The sequence below is a fragment of the Sparus aurata genome, chromosome 7, assembly GCF_900880675.1.
Source record: "Sparus aurata chromosome 7, fSpaAur1.1, whole genome shotgun sequence".
Lineage (NCBI taxonomy): Eukaryota > Metazoa > Chordata > Actinopteri > Spariformes > Sparidae > Sparus > Sparus aurata.
Window position 1 is genome coordinate 15,419,988 of NC_044193.1, and position 24,880 is coordinate 15,444,867.

The 24,880-nt window shown below is 40.4% G+C and overlaps 2 protein-coding genes across 5 annotated transcripts in view; one reads left to right on the plus strand and one right to left on the minus strand.

Annotated features, from left to right (window-relative positions):
- The window catches only part of cacna2d3a (calcium channel, voltage-dependent, alpha 2/delta subunit 3a), a 129,379-nt gene that overhangs the window by 101,020 nt on the left and 3,479 nt on the right, over positions 1–24,880 (plus strand). For all 4 annotated transcript variants that reach the window (XM_030423179.1, XM_030423180.1, XM_030423182.1 and 1 more), the window contains 8 exons: positions 11,524–11,585; positions 12,078–12,122; positions 12,218–12,280; positions 15,293–15,363; positions 17,400–17,475; positions 17,585–17,637; positions 18,852–18,907; positions 21,421–21,535. In XM_030423179.1, coding sequence (XP_030279039.1) covers positions 11,524–11,585; positions 12,078–12,122; positions 12,218–12,280; positions 15,293–15,363; positions 17,400–17,475; positions 17,585–17,637; positions 18,852–18,907; positions 21,421–21,535 — 541 coding nt within the window. The remainder of the gene's footprint in view (positions 1–11,523; positions 11,586–12,077; positions 12,123–12,217; positions 12,281–15,292; positions 15,364–17,399; positions 17,476–17,584; positions 17,638–18,851; positions 18,908–21,420; positions 21,536–24,880) is intronic.
- Positions 1,422–7,271, minus strand: lrtm1 (leucine rich repeat transmembrane protein 1). Its single transcript, XM_030423183.1, has 4 exons — positions 6,693–7,271; positions 4,269–4,653; positions 3,961–4,166; positions 1,422–2,682 (listed from the first exon to the last, which is right to left on the minus strand). Exons 1-4 carry the CDS (start codon positions 6,727–6,729, stop codon positions 2,159–2,161), a joined length of 1,152 nt encoding a protein of 383 aa, XP_030279043.1. The 5' UTR covers positions 6,730–7,271; the 3' UTR covers positions 1,422–2,158.

The window sequence follows — 24,880 nt, forward strand, 5'->3', positions numbered from 1 at the left end:
CCAACTTCGAACTTCACGTTACGTCACATGTTTACGCCTACCTCAAAGGCGGCTTTTGGAAAAGAAGGAATATTACGCCTCCGTTTTAGAAAGACAGGCTGGCACATTGCCGTCCTTACCTTGGAGCAAATGTGCCACCTTTTCCATCTAAAAAGGGCTAGTGTTAGGTAGGGCAATAAACTGGCAACCACTTGAGGGGGCAGATGATTTGAACAACAGTTGTGTTTTGATGTGAATGCCATGCAAGGGGGTAGATGAGATGCCACATTTATTGTCTGAGTGTTAGCAATAACACCTTTAATGTCCAGGGTCATCATTGCAACTCATGGGACTAGGATCTGTACCTCGTTTGGGTTTTATTGTTATACTGTTCATTTGATATTTTTAACACAGGATCTGTGTTTTGGTGGTTTTCTGTTGCAATTTGGCTAAATTTAGACAACTATAATAATTGTTTAGATTTGGTAAAAGAGGTTTTGGGCTAAAACAGACCCGTTCAACCATGTGTAAGAAAGGCTATCCTCATATGTGTGTATTTTTCCAGTCTTTTTCCCGAGTCACACAACTATGACATCATAAAAACATGATTGGTCAATTGCATTGATGGTCCTGAAGCAACGTTGATTATTACGTTCCGGCAACAACACCAGAATGATGATACAAATCCTCTTCTCCAGTTAAAAAAGTTAAAACTCCAGTTTGTTTCTAAAACCCCAACAAATGTCACATCATCGTCATTTTAATAGTTTTGTGAAATTGAAAATGAAAATTGCATTGCTGAAATAATCATTCCCACAAATCATATCCCAATCATAACATCTGCCAAAATATTCTGTTTTTTTCCTCCCTGTGATACTGTGCTACTGTGTCAGCAGTACATTAAATTGAGAGGGGCAAAAACACCCATGCATGTGAACTTATTTCAAGATCAACACTCTAACACTTTGTATGTAGCACTTTGTGCTACATACTCATGTATGAAAAGTGCTTTATAAATAAAGTTGATTGAAGTTGATTGAAATGAGGGGTAGTTTCCTGCTTTTTGAGAAGTTGGTATTACTATCTGAAGAAATGCCTTGTTTACTATAAATGGTACGTTTTCTTGCACGTGAACATTAGACTCACTCTGATTTGGACATCTCATTCTTTCAAAATACCCCTCTTTTAAAGATAATTACTTCATTTATGCCTTCTCAAATTAGTTGCCAGTATACATACAGCAAGCAGGTAAAATGTTCCCCTTTATTTTGTATAATACATACTAAACGACATGACTACCATTATGTGATCAGCTTTAACTCACAAACAAAGCCTTAAACTGTAGATCTAAAACTGTGTGTTTTGTGGGTGTGACTGTGTGCAGCAGGTTGATGCTTCAAAGTTATGAACCCGTAAAGTCAGAGAAAAACAACAAGGCTGAGTCCAGGTTGTGATGTTGTTTTCGTTTTAGTTTGTTTCATTATTGCTTCAACGAATCTCCCCTTCAGTCGTCAGAAAAATATCCTCTATGAAAACATATTTCTTCCTTAAATCTAAATCACGTTATTAGGCACAAACTCTTAAATTCTCTATAAACATGTGCGTACACACATACACACACACACACTCAAGCACAGATGAAACAACGACACAAACGACGACTCTTGTTCTCACGCTCTCACATTTATGATACAAACAACTTAGAACAGAACTTAACTGACAGCAGCTGCCTACTATGAGTTTTCAAAATGACCTCAAAATCACACTCAAAAGAGCAGAAGACAACCAAACTCTGACGTCTCTTTTTTTTTTTTTGAATACCAGAGCTTTACTATAATACCTACAAATACACAATTATAAATATATAGCGATTTGTTCATATCTGTGATATGCATTTCTCAGACAAAATGGAATTGATTCCTTTGGGACTCTTTGGCCTGCCCCTCAAACCCGCATACAGTAGAAGAAGAACTCTTCTCATCAGTGCATAGTCAAATATCTGTGGAGTTTAGCTACCCAAGTCTCAGACAGGAGGTGAACATACACACATACTCACACATAAAGAATCTCCCTCTCTTTCTGGTTTTCTCATGCACTAACACGCACATGGCATCCAGAGAGGATTAGGTTAAAGGGTTGAGGCTCAGGTTTTTATGTCCAGAGTTCATGTTATCGTCACCTAGGCGATAGCATTCTCCAGTGGTTCCTTCTCATCTGCCGTGGCATGATCTGCCCTCTGCGCTGCTGCCAACTCCTCGTTCTTCTTTAGCTCCCGCTGATATTTGGCCATGATAGCAGCGTAGGCGCAGCCGTACACTGCTGCAGCCAGCATCATCAGACACACGATCCCACACACCACGCCAGTGATGATCACTGTGGCGATTGCGTGGCGCAAATTGACAGGCCGATGCCGCTGCTTAGGTTCACACTCTGGAACACTACCTCCCCCTCCTCCTCCTCCTCCGCCACCAAATCCCTCCCCCATTGCCATGGGGATGTGGAGAGCATGGCTGGAGGGATGAGCATGGTTGCCATGGGTGTGGCCTCGCAGTAACCTCTCAGATTCCAGGTGGTGTATGTTCGCAAACAGGTAATGGTAGCTTGTGGTCATGCAGGCGTGGAAGAGCTGGTAGGGGACTTTCTGCAGGTCTTTCTCCCTCATTTCTTCTGGCTGTGAGCAAATCACCTCATCCACCACTCCACCTTTGGATCAGAGGTAAATAGTTGGATCAGAGAGGGATGACAGGAAGGAATAAGGAGGCAAGCACCAGTCAGCTGTTGTGTATTACAAGCACATTATCTGCTACTAATTGGCCATTTCCTTTGTGGCAGTTTACTCTAAGGACACCATCATAATCATCATAGCTGAGTCTGAACCAGCCTATTACTTAAAGTATTTAATAATCTAGGGTGTAATGTCTTATTTTGATAGGCCATATTAGCAATATAGTGATATGATTAAAAGCTAAACCACAGGAGCCAAAAGAATCAGGCATATTGGAGTGTTAAGATAGGACTGCCCTCTGTTTGTCCCGTAAATCTCTTTATTATTCACCTCTCTCTTTAACCATGTCGAGCTTGCTCGGTCACACACTGCCTGCCTGATTACCACTGGCTTTCTATTAAGCACACATCCTTGTATCTGGTTCCATTGTTCTGTTTAGCAGTAATTAGAATTTTCAGCCTTTAAGACAAAAGCTGTGTCAGGGTAACATTGGCATGTAGGCGGGCCAGCCAACTCCAGAGCGAGCCTAGCTTTCACTGTACAGTGATTATTTTGTTATCTAATGCATGCTAGGGTTGGTCTAGCATAGAAAATAATGTAGCCTGCAATTTAACTCTTAATCACCCGTGTTCACTCCATCTCTGGCTGCAGAGATCAGCACCATGGCTGGAGGAAGTGCTGCATAGAGTGTCTAACATCACAATGTCTCACAGGAGATTGTTAATGCTGCATGGCACTTTTTTTGCACAGCTTAAAGGTCATAACATGTTCCAAAAAAGACTCTCTGGTAAATATTGTAAATTGTCAATTTCACACTATCTAATACAGAAACAGTACACAGTACTCATCAGTTGGTAATAATAGTATAAAAGCCGCAACAACCTAAATTCTTTCCACGGCTAAAACCAATAACATGAAACACACACATGCATGCATTCCATCGACTTTAATATCTGGACAGAGCTTGTAGCCTGGTCTTAACTCCTCTGTGTCAATCTCGCCAAGGACAAAATATATAAACACTATATCCATTTGGGGTCTATTTTAATCTCTGAAAGAGTCTCATTGTGTGAACTGGCATATAGTCCTGACATTTTCTACTCTGGTACACTAGTAGTTTTAGGATACTTAAAGGTTAGTATTACCATAATGTATTATTAACATAATTTTATGGCAGGAAAGGCATTAAGATAGACAGATGCTGGAAACATTACAGACATTGCCCAGCTATAGCCTGAAGCTACAAGTGGTCTAACCTTTAAAGACGTAGCTCTCCAGCCAGAGTTTGAGGCCCATGAGCTGGCAGTCACACCTCCAGGGGTTGCCTCGAAGTGTGACGCTGTCCAGGCGGGTCAGAGCCTCCAACAGGGAGCGGTCCACTCGTGTTAGCCGGTTGTGCGCTAGACCCAGGTGGCTTAGGTTCCTCAAACTGTCCCCCATGGCTCCAGGAAAGCCCCACAGGCTGGAGAAAATGACATGGCATGGAAATAAGATAGAGTGAGTTTACAGTGTGCGTCGAAAATGGGTGAATAACAAAAAGTATGATCCAGTTTGGTTGCGTAACCTGTTGTGTGAGAGGTCAAGGTGTGAAAGCGAGCGGATAGGTCCAAGCAACCGCTTGTCAAGCTCTCTCAGGTTATTGTTGGCCAGGCTGAGGCGCTGTAGAGTTCTGAGACCCAGCAGAGCAGTTGGTGAAACAGACGTTATAGAGTTATTAGATAGATCGAGAATGCGCACAAGGGGTATTTCTCGAAAAGCCATTGATCCCAGGCCCCTTATGCGGTTATCTTGGAGATACAGTTCTTGGGTGTCTGGATGCAGTCGTCGGGGAATGTCATACAGGCCTCGACCCCGGCAGTCTACTACTTTGGTGTTGCTGTTGCAGACACACTCCTTTGGGCAGCCGTGCGACAAAGACAGGAGGGAGAGGAGGCCACACACCAGTACCACTGTGGAGACAGGGGGACGCAACATTGGATTAGATGTTTGCAGCTAAATCTAAAGAAAATACAGCTGCATATTTTAAGTTATTACTAAAGATGTGATCTCCTTCATCATTACCCAAGACTACTATTACATAACTGCATGGGCTACATTCAAACCACAGTGTTCAACTGCCATCGTGACCACCATCTCTGAAGTAAATAAATGCCACAGCAGACTTTTGGTGTGGCATACATAAATGTTCGTATGAATACAGTTGAATACGAAGTCTTCAGAAAATTATTCACTTTGTTTTCGCTCACATAGCGCTGTTCTTTGTCTGATAAACAAGAAAGCAAACTTATTACTAATATGCCAACTCCCACCTCCCACCCTCCCTTAGACAGTGGCCCTTGGTGACTTAACCAAAGCTTCATAACCCTTCACCCACACTCCACCCACACACAAATCCATACACAGCAGATATTGGGTGTCTGATTCCCTTTGAGATGACTTCACATGTCCATTGCTTGTGGAACGTTACGGCAGTATTTATAGCACTGGCTTGACTAGCTCGAGGCTGGATGAAATGAATCTCAAGCCTGGGCATGCAACTAGCTCACAAGTTAGACTCCTAGAACCTGAACCAGTAGCTGCATTATGTTCATGTCTGTAAACACAACAGCTAAAGCTGTTCTTCTGACTGCTGCAGCAGCTATTTGGGAATGGTTTAAGTGAAAAGGGAGTCATCAAATTTTTCCCACTAGAAGCTCCCCCTAGAATTTTGATGCCTTTGTGATGAGGCAACTATGATTCTCACATCACTGTAACTTATATCCACATTAGATTAAGGAAACACTGTGCAGCCATTAACTGTAGTAAGCATAAAACCATTGACAAATTTTGATTTGAAGGAGCAGCATGTCCTTTTGGATATTAATTAATTAATTGATTATACATTCAGAAATATTTTTTGACAACTGAATAACGAGCTGCTCTCGGATGAAAATAAGGTCCCTGGAACACTGTTGAGCTAGAAAGGTGGCAGGGTCCACCAAGTATAAACAAAGTAAAACAGTATGAAATTGTGTTGTCCTTGAAGTTCAGTTTGTTTGTCAGTTTATTCAGTCATGAAAAGAAAGTAAAGTTTGTTTATTTAGTTTTTTTAGGCATAAAAAAAATCAGTCAATGATGATTTTTCTTTTCTGATTAAATTTCTTCCCCAAAACTACATAGTGCACCTTTTAGTTGGACAGCACAATCTAATCGTTCAAGTGCTGTGGTCATAAATAGAAAATGTAATGTGTTTGCATCTATATTCTATACAATCTACTACTAATTAGATTGACATCTGCAAGCATGTAAAAATCACTTTGTCTGCCTGGCTGTTTAGGCTGCCAGGTTTAGAGAAGGCGCAGGTGTTCCCAGGTCTAATCTCAGGTGTTAGTTCGGTACAGTGGCAGTGTTGCTGTTATGATATTGCTGCAACAAAACTCATCAGAACATGGCTGGGTTGATATTTGTTATATGAAGAGCAAAGCTCTGTGTTAATTGCATCTTCGCAAGTGCACGGGGAGAGTGTGTGTGTATGCAAAAATGCTTTCGATCACACCTGCTCACACATGTGTGCACTTACTCATAAACAAACTCATATGCATACAATGCATACGTGGACACAGCTAAACAGCATCAGCCCAGTGGAGCGTTGTAACAGCAGCTCTGGAATGAGGTCAACGCAGGAGAATGGCTCTTTGCTCTGATGTGTCCCTCCAGCCCCAAAGTACACACACAGAAGCTTGCAATGACATGCACACACAGCCCACATTAAGTACCACTTCAAATCAGCTCTGTAGCTGTGTCAATAATGGGGAACACTCAAAGGCAATTTTGATGTACAGCTAGAAGCTGTAGAAAAATGTGAAAGTAAGGCTGCCATGTGTGTTGGATCCACTCAGTTATACAACAGTTTACACAACATACTGGCCTCTGCAGCCCACCTTGCCTGTAAATATGCAAATACACACATGCGTACACAAAAGCATTCATGCCAATGTTTTTCCCCTACCTCTCATATCTGCCAGTCGTCCTTGGGCCGCTTGCATTCGATCTTCTTTTAGCTCCCCCTTTGGATTCTATCGACTGTCATTGGTTGATGATCCATTAGCCATCATTGGGGTTGTGATGAGCTGTTCTGACTCTCATCTGTGTAGGTGGATATTTTCAATAGGTATGAATTAGAGAGGCCAAGATCAGCATTGGGAACTGGCGTTGCCCTCAGGATCCCCAACACTGCCGACGAGGGCATGAAACCCCATCAGAGCGGGCAGATCAGAGCACAGAGCTTACTGCCAGCCAGTCTGGGAATCACTGGAGTTAGGGAGCTCTGCCTCTATCTCTCTCTCCCTCTCTCTCTCTCTCTCTGCTCTCTCTCTCTCTCTCTTGCTCTACATCTCTCTGTGTAGCTCTCTCGCTCTCTCTCAACCTCTCTTTCTGTCTCTTGTATTTTTCTTCACGCTGTATTTTCTTGCCTTTGTTTCTATTTTCCCTGTTTCTTGCTTGATTTGATTTTATTTCTGCTCCTCTGTTGAATCCAAATCCACACTCTGACCTCTGTGTGTGTCTCTCTCTCTCTCTCTCTCTCTCTCTCTCTCTCTCTCTCTCTCTTCATGTTTTGCTCTCTGGCTTTCCCTGTCCCCAGTTGTATTGGTGAGTGTGACGGTGTGTCAGCTCCCAGCGGACAGCTGTGCCTCTTAAATCACAGCGTACACACACACACACAAAACACGTACGCTGACATTAACGCTGGCTCTTATTGCTCTGGCAAGAGTTGAGCAAGACAGAATTAGATCTGCGTTGTGTTGCATTGCATCTACACAAACACTCACTTTTTCAACACGCAGCGAACACAGTCGGAGGATGCCCGTTGCTGTGCCACGCTCTGATGATGTTATGCATGAGCCGTGGGCAGAAGGGCTGGCAGAACACGCCCCCAGCACAGCAACACAAAACGCACGAATGCACACTTACACATGCACACACGCACACAGCAGGATATTAAGCTGTTGCAGTAAATTTACATGGGTTTTTTTCTTATTTTATATATTTATTTTATTTTGTGCACGTAAATGGATTGACTGTTAAGCTGATATGAGCTCATGGGTCGCTTGAAGGAGATGCAAAAAATAAACAAAGGAAGGGGGGGGGGAGAGATTAATGATCAAATCATTTCTAACGATGGAGTATGATTAAGCTTACACGCTGACCTTGGCATGTAGTACCCTCCCTCGTATTTACCCTCCTGTCCATCCATATTTGTATCCTTTCTATCTGCTGAAGGGCATGACAATTATTTTCATTATGTCATATACAGTAAAAACTGAAGTCAATTTGTGTCTTCAGCTTATATTTAGTTAATTAATTGTGGTGAACGTGTGAAGATATCAGCCTCAGGAGGAATTAATGCACACCTGAAGATGCTTTAAAAACACATGAATGCACCTCACGCACACACACACACACACACACACACACACACACACACTCACATCCACACTCATACATGCAGCTACATAGGAAAATACATCCTCAAATGTGTGATGACACCTTTCTATTGGCTAAAAGCCCATATGGTGATGTGTACAGACATTCTGTTGTGTTTGTGCCGTACCGTCTAAAAATGTAAACCATCAAGTGAGAGGGGAAAAAACAACATGCCCTACTATTTCCTCCTCTGCAGATTGTCATAAATTATCACCATGTGGATCTCCCGTGAGGCATTTTATGCATGTTGCATTAAGGCCTCGAGGGCAATCTACAGAGATGTTTTGCATGATTAGAATATTATCTTTTCTATTAAAAATTACAGCGCATTCACTGCCAGATAGTTTTCTAAGATAATTTGAATCTCTTTGCAGCACCGATTCATCAAGTCTCAATTTTGTCTCAGTAAGAGCGCACAGGAGAGGAGAAGCCAGCGGAGCCCAAGTTTTGTAAGACTATCAGCGTCCTTAACAACAGCCTCACGTTCTGCTCATCGTCCGAATGTTTTTGTTACACTTTTATGTCGGTTTATGTATGTCCTAGAGGTTAGATATGCATGAACATGTACCCACACAGACTCAGATGCACTCTGCTGCTCTGATGGATGTACACATTTGTACAATCCTTATTAGAATCCCAAATACCTGTAGGATTTAAAGCGTTTGTCAGCTCTCCCTGGCTGGGATTGTTCCGTTAGGAGATTGGTGATGGGGAAGGATTTGGAGAGGATTTGATGTCTCTTCATCTTTGGACTTATAAACCCAGCTCAGGGCATAAATAGCCCCAAGTTCTTAAATCATAGCAAGGGAAATTAAATGTTCCCCCGTAGTACAGAAAATTCCCTAGCATTAGTGAGACAGATTTGGGCTTTTGTCTTTTTGCGCTGAGCCGACTTCCAGGTGGCAGCCAACACCAGTGCACTTTTAACCCGAATGCAGTTTTGCAAAGCAAACTCCATGTACTGCTCATACTGGATTTATGTTTCAATGAATTTTCCTTGCTGTATAAGAAACTATATAATATCACTGTATAATATTGCATTATTCACTCTAAACGGATAACATTAAATGTCCTATGTTGTTGTTTTGAATTCTTTAGATTATTTGAAGGTTCCATGTGTCAGGATTCACAGTATTTTCCAACAACTTAATCAGACCTCCTTATCTTTTTTCCCATCTCAATCCCTATTTGCTTTATTTGTACAGCTTTTTTATTTTACGGTAGATGATCCTGTCTTTTATTGGCTTAATGATCTAGGTTCTCCCTGGTTTTATACCATGTGTGTTTCCATTGCTGTTGCCCAGCATCTTAAATTAGCCTCTCCTCCTGGGTTTTCCATGTGGGTGTAGAAATGGTGGGCTGCTGAAAGGATCTGGCAAAGCTTATGACGGGATAATCTGCACCTGTTCCTCTGGGCAGGGGCTAAAACAGGCCACAGCAGCGCCCCACTGCACTTAAACAATCACGCAAACACACAATCTCACTAAAAGAACTGCAGGCCAATATAGTATTTTTCACTGATAATGTTACCTCCATGTGTTGACATCCAGTGAAGCTTTTGGTAGTTTTTTTGGTTTTAAACCACTGCTTCAAGCTTTAAGTGAGGTTTTTATATATAAAGGGACGTATCCAGATATTGTTCCTGATTCTCTTTAATATTGCAAGACTATTTTGTTTTTTTCTCAACGAATAATATGTGGATCTTGCTGAAAAACATCAGGGGTATTTAGGTGGCTGGCATCTATAAGTGAGTACAATTTGATGAAGATCCAAACTGGATCTAGCAGAATCAAATATGTTGTATAGGCATTTTTAGTTATATAAATATATTGAATATCCAATTGACACACTGGATTATATTAATCATATGGCAGTAAGACAACACTGACTTGATATGTGTACTAACACAACAGTAAGATATTGATCCCAATCCAGTAAAATATATCCTCTTTTATAGCTTCAGTTAATGGACAGGTTATTCATATGCACTTTGAGATCATACAAACATGATGCATTAATTGTCAGATACCTCTACCAATAAATCCATAATTGACAACATAACTAGTTTTTGCAAAAGGAATTAACTTTAATTTGCATTGGAAAATTGAAAACAATTGGAATGTGTAGCCTGGACTGAGATGCTCTTTTAGAAGTAAAAGAAAGAAAGGGACTGGTCATTGATCACAATAAATAATATTATTTTGCATTCTGAAGACAGTTTGGCCCTGCTACGCTTTTGTTTGTGGAACTTATTGTAACCATATATTTTACATTATGCCTGTTTGAGGTATTTTTTAGATTAAGTGTGTGCTGTTCAAGCCACCAGAGCCTCTTGAAAACAGCCTCTTGTATTACACGCCTTGCATTACATTTTTTGCTTTTTTGCTTCCTTTTAGTGTGAAATATCTTCAGACTGTTAACATGTAGACAGCAAGCAAAGGATTTTTATTACTTTCTCTCATGATGGGCCATGTGTCTATTAATTCCATACAGTAAATCCGATCAATACACTGTACCTGCCTTTTAATGTCCCAACTCAAATGCAATATTCTCTTCCATTCAGTTTACTACCTGCGGCTGCTCTGCATTTGTATGAAGCTCTAAAACGTTCTCCTGGAAAGACTTACAGACCCCCAAAAGCATGGTAACCCCCCCTGCTGAGAGAAAGCCAGGGTCTGAGTCTTAGTAGCAGGGGGTAGAAGGAGAGGAGGACTAGGAGGAGAGGAGGGAAGTTAAAGCCTGTGGTGAATGTGTCAATCTTTCCTCTGCAGACTCTGGAAAAAAAAACTGACACATTTAATGTCAGCGACTTTTTTTTTTTTTTCCAGTCAAGGAATTCTGGTCAGATCCATGCATTTAGGGACCTGCTGGGATGAAGCTTATGGGAGAGAGAGCAGCTCTGTATACCAACTCTGGAAATGCCTGTCGGGGTAACAACAGGGAGGCAGACTGAGGAATGGGTTGGATTTCATGTGGGCACGGGGAGAGCGGTCTGGTTTAGAATCGTGTGAAACTCCCATTTAAAGTGTGGTTAGAGGCGTCTGTGAACATGTGAGCAAATAGTACAGTGTTATGCACACATACACTAAGCCTTCCAGAGAAATAAGCTGACACATGTATGATGCAGGGTGTAATTGCTCTTTTGGCCAATTTTAGCCAGCAGGGTTTTGTTGCAATGGATGTGTTCCCTCACTATGGGGTTAATGAAAGATGCACTTTGACACTATGTGTACAGTAGTAATATCTCTCTTGCCTGCAGGATGACTTTGTGTGTGATACAGATCACAGTGCACTGGCACACAGAGCACACGCATGTCCTGTCACTGCATCTCAGTGACTGTGTTGTTCTCTTTCAGCTGTGGGCATCCAGATGAAACTGGATTTCTTTCAGAAGAAATTCTGGACGGCCAGCAGACAGGTATACATGGATACACACTCAGCACAAAGCAAGCAAAGGGTTTTTATTACTTTTTCTGATAATGGAGCCGAGTTTGTCCTTTATGTACTTAAATAATAACTAAACATATTTCTACATGATGTTGTTTGGATTTTTTCCGTCAAATTTTAAAGGTACAATATGTAAGAATTGGCCAGTGCTAAACTTGGGATGCGTTTACACACCTAGTGGGGAAGCTTCGAACCAGGACGGGCTGGGGCTAGCTGGTTATTGCATGCTAACTTTAGTAGATATCACTGCATCACAATACACTGACGTCATAACATAATCTTACATATTACACCTTTAGCACATAAAGGTCATCAATCTGTTTCCTTCAATTTATTCATCTGAAAATGATTTTAAAGGACAGTAAAGGTTTTCAGCTGACAAAAGGAATCAATATTCTCGACTGAACAGCCCAAATATTTGCTGTCGATACAGTACGCAGATGTCTGTTTTCTTATCTTACAGTGTGCAGCGTTAGATGGGAAATGCTCTATAAGCTGTGACGACGAGGTCAGTCTGCCTTCCTCTATCTGATCAACCATCCTTGCTTTTGTCACTTCAACTTCTCACAGCTTTTTTTAACACTTGTTTTTTCTATTTTACAGAACATTAACTGCTACCTCATTGACAACAATGGCTTCATTCTGGTAGCAGAGGACTATACTCTGGTAAGACATTGACACACAAAGAACCAGATGATATTTTGTAATAGTCTGTTTAAAGGTAGTCATAGTTATCATTTTCGAATGTGTTTTCTATTAATTGTCCATTCACGGTACAGAATTGTATTGTCTGCTTATCACAAACGAGGCCGAACATGGGCTAGCTACTCCATAACACATCCAAGCGTTTGCATCCCCGTTCCACCTCCAACCAAGGCCTCTTACTGTGAGTCTACTCTGTGCCCTCTGAAAATCCAAGGGTGACGGTGCCTTTGCTGTTAGGGCTCTGTCACTCTGGAACAGTCAACCCCTCCTCGGATCTGCTGAGCCTATGCACAGCTTTCCAAAACTTCCTAAAACCCATTTTTACTGACTTGCTTTCCTGATAACAGGGCTTCACTGTGTGTAATAAAGACTTTGTACTATTTATTTGAATTGTTTTACATGTATGCCATTTATTTATTTGTATCCCGTTCAGCAATTTGTAACTTAAGGTCTTTTTATAAATACAACTTTATCCAACAACTAAATATTGTTTTGAGGAAGAAGTTTTGATCAGAAGAGAAAAAACTTCATGCCCAAACAACCTTTTTTTCATACTCTTTACCGAATATAGTGAATAAACAAATTGACCTTAAAGCGAAACTCTCACCAAAATGCAACCTAGGCTTTTTTTGTGAATGTACCCGAGTCAAACCTTCATGTAAATGCATAATTCCAAGGAAAGAGGCACTTTTAAGATTTACCATACTTTGGTTTTCGGGACAAACTGGTGATACGGGCACTTTTACAATAGCATCAAAATTGATATTTTTAAAACACTAAAAAGGCTCGACACAACATGAAACTTTGCTCGTAGTATCACCAAGGTCTCTACACATGAACACCAGCATTGAGAACATTGTTTGTGTACACAGTTTACTTAAAAGAAAGTTTTTGAACTACTCATGTTAGCAGATGCTTGTGCCACTAGCCACCGTCCTGCCAGCCAGAAGTATCGATCTCCGAATGCGACTTAACATGGAGGTGAGTTAAGGTAGACTGCTCCTGAAGCTTAGTTCCATATAAATGCACAGATAATTCGTTATTTTGTCATTAGCAAAAAAAAATATTGACCTTGAAGTTGAAAAAGGAGCCTCATATAAGAAACAATACTAAAATCAAAAGCCGGGAAAAGTCACGTGAGATGTCGCGTCGCGCTGTTGCTGGAAGACGGTGGCGTTCCACCTTAACTCTCCTCAAAGTTATGTTGCATTCAGAGATCGATACTTCTGGCTGGCAGTGTTTTAAAAATAGCTTGTAGCAGCGTGTAATAAAATTGATGTTATCGCTCAAGGGCCTGTAGCACTCCCATTGAAAATGAGTTTGACCTGAAAACAAAAATAAGGTAAATCTTAAAAGTGCCTCTTTCGTCGTAATTATGCTTTTATACAAAGGTTTGACTCATATACATTCACAAAAAAAGCCTAGGTTGCATTTGGGCGAGAGTTTCGCTTTAAAGGACAGCACAATTTCAAACTGTTCTACTTCTTATATTTGCCGAACCCTGCCACCTTTTCTAGCTTCAGACAGTGTTTTATTATTATTTCATTGATATTGCAAGTATTCAAATTTGAGTTTGAAATTCCTTCTCCCAAACTACATATTGCCCCTTCAATAGACGCAATTGTGATTGTCCCAGGTGTGAGTATACAATTTATATTGTATATAAAAGAGGTTTAAGATCACATGAGAGTACATGTGGTGAGTCATTGTTGAACATGTTGAACTCCAGCAATGATCTAAAAATGTATCTGCCTCCCTTTTTATACAATATCCTTCCTACGTCTCATGCATAGTGTTGTTTCGACTGCTCTCAAGGAGACATGGTGCTGCCCTAGCAGATACCCTCTGCTTAGCTGTCACCAGACATGCTGTCACTCCGACTCTGGCTCATCTAGAAGCCAGTCCGCTGGCTGTCACTGCCCTTCCTTTCCCCTGCATGTTCTTTTCACGTGTCTCTCACTTGCTGGCTCCTCATTCCATCTTAATTTGGAGGTGATGGAGGCGAGGGGGGGAAATAAAGTTTCTGCATGTCAAGTTGTTTCATCTCATGTGATTATATAGCAAAAGTGCTGTTTGACTTAACAAGGTAACATTAATGTGATCCGGCAACATTTTGTAAACAAAAGTTAGTAAATAGGATACATTCCACAGTCTGCACATGTGTCTCCTGTTGTTGTTTTCACAACTGAGGAGTGTTCAAGCTCTCTCTCTTTTTTAATGTTGTCTAGGAAGTCTGAGAAAACACCTTGAATTTGCTCTTTCAGAATGTGTGACCCTGCTCGTTATGCTGTTTACCAATAATTGTTAACATAAAATGAATGGACAATATAATCAATCAGTGATTCGAGTCATTCATCAAGGTTCTTCAAGATATCAACAAAACTTCAGCAACTTTCAAGGTGCATGGAGAAAGCAAAATGTCTGAAAAGGTCAAAAACCTCAACAACAATTCTTGTATGCAGAGCTAAATCGATAGACCAAAGCATTTTGCTTTGTGGCCTACGTCTGGTTTTTTATTTATATTTGGCTAGGATGAGGGGATGAGGTGGTTGTTCTCTCTGAAGACTATCAGAAACCGCCTCAAATGTATTTGTTTAGTTTGAAAATTACCAAATATTTGTTTGTGCTGTGGGAAGCTTAATGTGTGGTAAATGTCATTCATAGTTCAGTCCCTAAAAAGCCAGTAAGTACAATTGAATCACTGATTATTCTCTTGGCCACATGGTCATTTGCAGAACAGCTAAAGGGAAACTGTGGACTCATAAACAGTGTCAGAGTGATGGTGCCTGCATGCTTTAGGGTTTAGTAATTGACAGTTTCTCTCATCCAGTTTGATCTGGACAACAGTTTTACCTGTGAGAGCTTCTAGCATTATAAACACATAGTTTTTTAGTGGATGCTGGTTTTACATTTACATTTTGTTATGACTTGTTTTATTAAATAAAATAAAATCCCTTACCCCTCTTTTCTCAGACAGGGAAATTCTTTGGAGAAGCAGAGGGAGCTGTAATGAGTAAGCTTCTACAGATGGGATCTTTCAAGAGGTAAGTATTTCAAACTGCACGTGTGTGTGGGTGTATGAGTTTGTACTTATAAGTGCCAGCACAAGTGCATGTTTGAGTGTGTGTGTGTGTGTGTGTGTGTGTGTGTAGGCATGTGTGTAAATGTATGTGCATAATATCAGGCAGGCCACAGAATGAGAGCATGTCTCCCCTCGCGCTGACAGCTCTTAACTTTGCCAATCGTGTTGAGCTATTCAGCGGTGAACTCCGACCCCTCGCTCAGCAGAGTTCTCCGTACGGGGATTACAGCAAATCTTTTCCTGAAACGAAGGAATTAGGCAAAACTTGAAGTCACACACATTCACGCATATACTGCTTGTTGCCGAGCTGTGTCTCCTGGAAAACGCCAGGAGCAGTGGGTGGCAAATTTCTGCCGTTAATTTGGAAATTTTACCCAGGAGGATAACTTTCCCAGTTTAAGAGAACAGAAGTGCAGAGAAATAAACAAAGACTGACACATATTGTGGTTTGACATTGGAGTTAGACTGGTTAAATCAAAAAGATGTTGGAATCTTAAGAACTTAGTTGCACAGTTCAATGTTAAATTTACGTCCAGCTAGAAGCTCCACTACATTTCTAGTGTTGCATTGGCATTCAGTTGTGCCTTTGGGATGTGGGCGAGGAGATTTTAGCCACACTGTCTCAGTGCATAAAAATCATGGGTGACAAATCATTGCACAAGTCGACAACCACGCCTGTTTATCATCGGGATGAAGCTCAAAAGCTGACAGCGAACAGTTTACAATCCCACTCATAAAAACAAAGAGGCCTACGAGTGCCTTCACTGAATCTATTAAATGTTGGATGGTGAGGGATTGTTCAAAATTAAGGACGACAAATGATGAATGAATAATACCACTCATGTCGGTGAAGCATTAGCATGATGAGTAATGCAGCTCATAGGTTCTAACACTAATAAATCCAGTATGATCTGTCTTAACCCAGTGCCATCTGCTGAGAATAAATCTGCTCAAATGCGGCATGTTTTTTTGTCTTGATTAAAAAACATTAAAGACATTTTAAAGTGTTCCACTTAAGGTTGAGACAAGCTGGCAGCTTCAATTTATCTGTCAGCGTTGGGGCTGCCGATAAAGACGTGCACATACACAGATTATTTTGAATTACTTCAGGTTTATCCATCTTTTTCAAATGAGTGATAGTAAGAGAAGTCGATGAGAAGCTCCCATGCAGAGCAAATGGAGGCCACTTGCACAGTGTCCACACAACTATGCAAACACACACTCATAGACATAGATATTACACTGGTCTGACTTTGCTGCTAACACCATTATGTGGCCTGGCTTAGTGCTAATTGGTTCCTGGCTGTGTGTTGGAGCTGTGTGTCACCGGTTCCGCGACTGAGGTTTGAACGTCGCCTCAGGCAGCGGATAGACCGGGCCGACTCAGGCATTACACACATGCTCGCACACAAAGCATTGTCAAGTATAGAGGGACTTATCTACAGGCTATGAGAAAGACTGTCCAGTGTGTAGGTGAGTCTACATATGTGTGTGTTAGGAACCCCTTCAATAACCTCTCGCAGACAGACCCAGACCTCACACCCTCAGGGTCTAATAAGCCTTTAAATCCTCCGATATCCCCCCAATATCCCCAAATCATCTGCACACACACACACACACACACACACACACACACACACACACTTTCCTACATCACTTTGAGGAACCTCTTGGGAAGCTCTCTGCTTTCACTCACTTTCCTTTTCCCATTCTTGCCACATCCATCCAATATATTATCCGTAGGTAAAGCGCCAGTTATAGCAGAGGTGGGATCTTTGCTTCCTGCTCCCACTCAGCCGTCCAGAAGGCCCCGCAGGCGTGTAATAGTAGAGATAATGTGTGAATCAAGGCTTATATCACCTTATCCGGGAATGTATCTTCCCTGACAAATGCATTGCTTATTAAAGTCAAATCTGTGAAAACATTCCCTCTATCTTTACCTCGTTTTATCTCTATTTCTGATGTCTAATTCTCTCTGTCCTGTCTTTATCTACTCAGGGTCACTCTGTATGACTACCAGGCTCTATGTTGGGTTTTTTCAGAGAGCAGTGACAGCGGCCACACACTGTTGGATGTGAGTACTGCATTTTTTTACTGCACAGATCAACCTTTGCAAAGTTGAAAAAACACATTATGTCTTTTTAATGTCTGATAGCTGTTTCCTCTCTCTCTTTTTTCTTTAGCCTTACTTTGCTTTCTTTTCTGCCATGAAGTGGATCCTGACTGAGCTTGTCATGTAAGACTTTCTGTGTATGTGAGTGTGTCTTTTTGTCCGTTTGTAACAGCACACGCTTGCCGCACACATGCGCTCTCTTGAGGACTCGTACGGTGGCCTCCCCTGTCAGATGAGGTTAACCATGTGTTTGTGACTGCACATCAACTGTATGTTTGTTTACGAGCTCCTCCACATGTATGACGACTTGGCCATCGGTGATCACGAGCTGTAATGGCTACCTGATGTTTCCTGTTGTGCGGGTGCTCCCGCGATGCCATGTCGTGGTTGCAGAGTCTCCCTGGGTGGTCTGTTGTGGCCACAGTGCATCATGGGAGGTTTGAGTTGTCTGTGCTGATTTTACAGGCTGTCACAGTGCGGAAAGTATTAGTGATTTTGTTTTTGATTTATGTGTTTGATTTTCTATGCATGCTTTGCGACGCTTTATTTTGTTAAGATATGAATTGTCACATATGAGTCAGTGGACTATATGTAAAGGTTAGAAACATTAAAAACTTTTAAGTTATTAACCTTCCAGAAGGTAATTTATGAGAGAAATAATTTTACTGGTTTGAATTCATACAAGAGTGAAGTGGAACAAAACAAAAAGCTTGGAGATATATATATATATATATGTATATATATATATATATATATATATATATATATATATATATATATATATATATATATATGTATATGTATATATATAACCAGTAAAATTATTGCCACCACCTTTCTAGCTTCAGTGTTTTTCAGCAGCTTGTTTATTAAGTTATGGGAAAAAATACATATTTTTGAGTTTGTACTATTACCTCATTGATATTGTGAAGGGTTAAAATTCTGAGTTTGAATTTATCCTCTAAACTACAAAGTGCCCCTTTAACTCACATTATACATTTAAGATTCAGTCCAAACCTGAATGGGCTGGAAGGCATACCAATAATTCACATTTGCCTGAAGATATTTAAGGCCAATTTTTTTAAAAAGGTATGTCATAATTTGATTGATGATATGACTTTGAGGCATCTGTGGAGTATATAAACCTGGTGGGACTGTGTCAATGTGCAGAGTTTCATATCAGTGCCATGTCTTCCTTTTCTCACCATAGTTGTTGAGGAAACTTTAATCTTTTATGTAAAACATGGTTTGAATGCAGCAGAGGGAGTTACAGTATGTATTATATAAGCGTGTGTTGGAGTGTATTGTTATAATCGATGTCTCCTCCATATTTTTAGATTCCTGGTCGAGTTTAACTTGTACAGCTGGTGGCACTCTGACCTCACAGCTAAAGGTAAGGACTCACTCTTCAGTAATCTGCTTGTTCGCTCTCACTCAAGCGCACACTCATATAAAAGTATACAGTTTATACTGTAGATTTAATGATAGTGTATATACAAAAAGCACTGTTTATGTACGTTCCTTGTGAATTTGACGCATGCACATGGCACTGTATAATAAGTACTATAAGAGCTGCTCAAATGAATCATCATATTATATTTTGAATGTCTGCTGAAGTTAAGAATAGTCAAAATTGTTATATTTGATACCTGAAGTGCAGCATTTTTTTAATATGTATGATTATAAATAAATCATTTATATTCTCAAATAACACTCACTGTCGCACATTTATGTGTGTATGTATACACATATTTATTTTGTATTTGTTTTAATTATTAATAGAATCCTTAACAACTGAAAAAGCTGTTTTTTGCTGGAACAAAAAATCTCATTCATTACGGACATTCATTACATTTCAAATGGGTCTGTATATGTTTATATTTATTACATCTTTGTGGTTTTTAATTTCGGTAACAAATATAACCATTGGGAAAAAAAGTGAAGAGTTATATTTTCGTACAAAGATACGAAACAATTGTTTTCTTATTTTGTAAAACAAAAAAATGGGAAAACAAAAAAGAGCAGAAAGCTATTCTTTATTCTAATTGTTTTCAACTTAATAAATGTTAGGGTTATAGCTCAACATATCCATGTGCAACAAAAAAACAAACAAGACTTTATTTTCCAGTTTCATAAAAAGATTGTTTTAATTATAAGTAAACGGGGCTGTCTCACTAAGAATAAAGAGAAAATAAAGTTTTAAAATGTCTCACGTCTGCTCAGGTAAAAAGTACACATAACATAAATGTTATTTTTATCTGCATTTACATATTTATTTCTCAAAGAATAATGACAAAAACATTCACTGACGCCTACACTGTCTGTTTTTTTCGTACAAACGCTTGAGTTCACATGGAGAAAAGTTCATTTCATACAGTATAAACAATCAGTGTTCTCACCACTGACCTTCTGTCTTCATGTTCGCCATCTACCCTCCATTTCCTCCCTGGTCTGCGTCAGTGTGACCACTGGAAAAACAGAATAAAGAGGCGCAATCCAAACCCTAAAAGTAAAAATGGCAGAACACAGAATTACCTCGAGTGACCTTAGTTTCAAGAGAAAGTGTGTGCGTGCATATTTGTATTTGTTTGTGTGTCCAGAGGGGGTTATACTCAAAGGTTTTATGATCTGTAAGGATGTGTGTCATATTGGAAGTGGTAGGACTCAATATCCGCTCTGTAACAGGAGTTAAAGGCTTCTCTCTTTCTCCTTTCTCACTCTGTCTATCCCTCCTTCTCTCCCTCTCTGGTTTTATGCCTTTCCTTTTCTTTTTCTGCCTCTCTTTCTTCCACAAGCGCGCACACATCCACATACGATTACCGCCACAGCTCTGAATTCCGTGTTGCCTTTTGCTTTATGGAGTGTTGAATGCTGTTTGCCTGTCTGAAATTAAAGCCTCAATAAGCAGCATTGCATTGTAGTATTAATTCCAGCCAAAACTAATATGAAAATATTTGAATGTGAACATGGGGGGGGGGGGGAGAGAGAGAGAGAGAGAGAGAGAGAGAGAGAGAGAGAGAAAGAGAGAGAACCACAAAATGAAAGTCTATAAAATGCTTTCCTTGCACACTCTTATCCCGAATGAAGTGAAGCTGGCCATCGTTGCTCGCCAAGCAGTCGAGACAATTTCACAGCTGGCTAGCCTCAGGTCTTAGCAGCACTTTCTATATCTTTTTACAGTAGAGACACAGGCCTGTGACACACAGCTGAAACACCCCAATTTAGCAGCCCGTAACCCAATCTACACAGCCTCTCAGCCTGAACTAATCCCAGACGTTTATACGTGTAGGCTGCATTTCTCACATTCACAGAGTTAATATACAAACCACATATACACACGTACACACACACACACGCACACACACACATTAATTTGTTTCCTGCAATAGTGCTGCACTGCTAATTAAACCGCTCCATTTGAATCACACACATAATCCACCATCTTTAGAAATCTGTGCCAAGCCGAACTTGAAAAATAAAACAACATGTCTTTAAATGCAAATTTGGATTATATCAGTGGCCGCTTTAATAAGCCATCTTCAAAAGTATTGACTCAAAACAGTGGATTTTTCCATCCTGCAGACTTGTTTGAAACCTCTGGGTGGCAGGAGAGTTCAAGCAATGTTGCATAAATGTCTGGCCTAAATTTTCACTGGAAATGTATCAGGACGAGATGCAGCTCTGGTCCAGAAATGCTGATTTCTTTCAAACGTGTATATTTGCAAGGATGTGGTGTGTTTGCTTACAATCTATTTGCATAAGTATTTTAAATATATATTTGACTTTGAAATGGATGTTTTTATGACTGTCTCACTCTTTCCATTCTCTTTCTGTCTGTCTGTCTTTCTTTCTTTCTTTCTTTCTTTCTTTTTCTTACTTTCTTTCTTTCTTTTTTCCTTCCTGCAGCTCAGAGGATGGGTCGGTCCATGCAGGTTCCATGTGACACAGAGTACCCGGCCTTCATCTCTGAGAGAACCATCAAAGAGAACACAGGCAACCTCGACTGTGACGGCTGCATCAAGTATGATACACACAGACATTTGAACACATATTAACAACTACACAATAAATATTTGTCTGCTGTCACAAAAAGCTTTTTTTTTTTTTTTTTTCCATAATAATAAGCTAACACTGGAAAATAAATTATCCTGTTAACACTGATCATTGCAAAGTATTTTTTTATCTCCATAATCCCTGATAATGAGGAACACATTTAAATCATTTGTTGTCTGATGAAAACACTTTTATCCAGGCAATCTATCACACGCAGACACTCACTCTCTACTGCTGCAGCATGAAATACGAGGCATTTAGAGATGAGTGAGAGAGGTGGAAAAAAGTGCTTCCTTTAAAAATGGGAAAATGAGTGTGGTCCCCATTAACAATTTGGGCTTTTCTGTCAGGCAATTGTGGGGTGTTCTCTGGATCCCTCCAATGGGCCCTTCATTGCTCCCAGCTGTGGAGCTGCCAGGGAAGCTCAGAACCCTGTGTGTATGTGTGTGTGTGTGTGTGTGTGTGTGTGTGTGTGTGTGTGTGTGTGTATGTGTGTGTGTGTGTGTGTGTTTTCCTTGTGTGTCCACTGCCGGTAAAGCCCCACAAGGTCAGCAGGGTAACCATTGCCCTGGGTGCTAGGAGTAAAATGCGGTCGGGGAAGCAGTCAGACCTCAAATACACACACACGAACACACACACACACACACACACACACACACACAGCACCCTTTCTCACACACTCACCTTCCCACCCGCCCGCACACAAATGACAGAAGCGTGCTGCAGAGAAGAATGGCCTCATCTCCATTGATGACACCGGAGCCAGATTAGCGGGCAGAGCTGTGCACTCAGAGCAAAATGCCACCTTCAAATAAATCTTTTTTAAAGCACAATGAATTTGACAAAGTAAAATGGAGTTTTTATTTCAGCTATGTGGAATTTTATAGCTCATATTAGTAATAGAGGATATTGGTGATAAACATCTGTTTCACGTTACAGGCTGACTGAGGCCCTTTTCTCTCATATTTTCATCGAGACGCGTGTGTGTGCTTTATGCTTTAGGAAATATACCATAAGCTTTCGCCTGTTAAAACCTCTCTTTACTGTGTTATGACCGTGTGTGCACACGTGCGTGCGTGACATCGGTATTTGTATTTGTCCACGACTTCCTGACGGGTGAGACAGACCTGACAGAGCAGAAGAAACAATGAAATCTGGTGGATGATATAATGGCTTAAGTGGCCCTATAGGATGATTTAACCTCCATTAATGTGTTGCCAGCTTCTCTAGACTGTAACATGAGATTTAGGACAAAGAGTGTGTCCCAGAGAAGGTCTTCAAGGGGACTATTAGCAACAATACTTGCAGCCATATATCCTACAGCTCCGCATGCTCTTTTTCTTTCTCCCAACCGTCCCAGATGAGCAATGTCCCGAAATAAAAAGGGGTTCAAAGCCGCAACGAGCGACAGTTTCAGAGCTACACTCACATGTGTAGACGTGGTTTCATCTGGTAGAGATTCTTGAAATATCTTTTTTTTCTGGATCACATAAATAATCATAGTATTTCTGTAGTTGTGCAGGTTATGATGTTGTCACTCTTAGCTTGTTAAAAGGAAAGTTTTGTTTCTCTAACCCAGCTTTTTAATCAGATCTAAATCTACACCTGCCGAAGAGAAATGCTTTTTATGATATATGTACCAGAAAAAAACAATCTTTACAGAGACAGCATTTTATAATCGTTACTTATAGTTATACATAGTTACCTAACATAAAAGTTATGGGCACTTCCTGATGCACATTTATATCTTAGTATAAAAAAATGGTGACTGTATTCTGGTAAAGTTGTCTAATGTAATTAGATGGATTACTAACAGGATTCCAATTTTAAAATAGATAATACACACAGTATTTGAACAGAATACTCGTCATTAAGATTTTCACTTTATTTCGCATGTTTTTGGCATTGAAGTCATCCAAAAGTAATGGAAAGTAATCAAGTTTCATCTCTGTAATATTGTGATACTTGGATTATGTTACTGACTACATGTTTTAACAGGCAATTAGTAACTGTACCAGAATTCATTTTTAAAGAAACCCTTCAAACCCTGGTTGTAAGCTTTTTAGCTGCATTTGTGTCAACGGCAGCAGGTAAAAACTCCAAAAATCATTTCAACATTTCAAATATAGTCCTCCTAAATTTAATTTGTGTCTTGGCATCATATAAAATGTGTAAAGAGGCCTGAAGAAGAGAAACCTGGAATCATGGTGCCCATGTTCTCCAAAACTAATAAGAGAAATGGAAACAAAATGAAAGCGTTGCTCTGAAAGCTCGCCAGTCCATTTGTTGAGATTTTATTGGAGCAACTTCAACTCATTGAATAAGTAATTGCTAAATTACACATAGTAATTACTGGTCAAATTTCCCAACTGCGATGACAGGTATTTCTTAAAACCATACAGTGCGTGCAGTTATGGTTATGGCTAGTTATGCAACGATTAAATCATTGGAAAAATGTGAACATTCTCTACGGAACACACACACACAAAAATACTGCATTTCACCAAAAACCTAGCTCAGAGGGATTTTACTACGAACGGCAGAAAAAAACTTTTGCTACTGTTCTGCATCAAAAGCATGTGTGAAACATAATGCATTGTGAAATAATATGAGTTTAAGTACAGCCGACACTGCAAAGATAAAACATTTTTCCTCATGATCAAAACTTGTTGATAAGCTGTGCTACTTTATATCAGCTTCTGCTGCAGACTGTGTGATACGTTTCGTCAGAACTCGAGAAGAAGAAATGTTCTGTCACCACTGCTTTGTGCGTTTCTTTATCTCTTCCTACAGAACAACGGCTTTATACTTTACATCTTTCTAAATCCTGTTTTTTTTTTTCTTTCACTGCTTTATCTTTTTGTTGCGTGTCACTCGCTGCCTGACTATGCCATTCTGTCTTTTCTCAACATATTGGACTTCTTCGTTGTCCATTTCTCTCGCAGGAATCCACAGCACTAGGAGACCATGTCAAGAAGACGACACAGTCTTTACCCTCTGTCTGTTTGTGAGAGAGAGTATGCATCGGTGTCTGTCTATTTGCACAGTGTGCACATCCTTGTGTGTGTGCATCCATATGTGGCGTAGTGCTCCCTTTCCCAGTGCTGGGTATGTTCAAGGCCAGCAGCTGTGCTGTCAGGATGTGTTTAAGTCTTTTCTCCAAGAACACTTGCTCTGCTTTCTATCAGCGGGCTGAGCTGGGCTGATCTGGGCCGGCACGGCGCTGTGCAGGGGTGAGCATGGATTATTAAACATCAGCAGGTCCTAATTCACCCTGATTGGATCTGGCTTTGCCCATTTGCTGTGCTAGTTT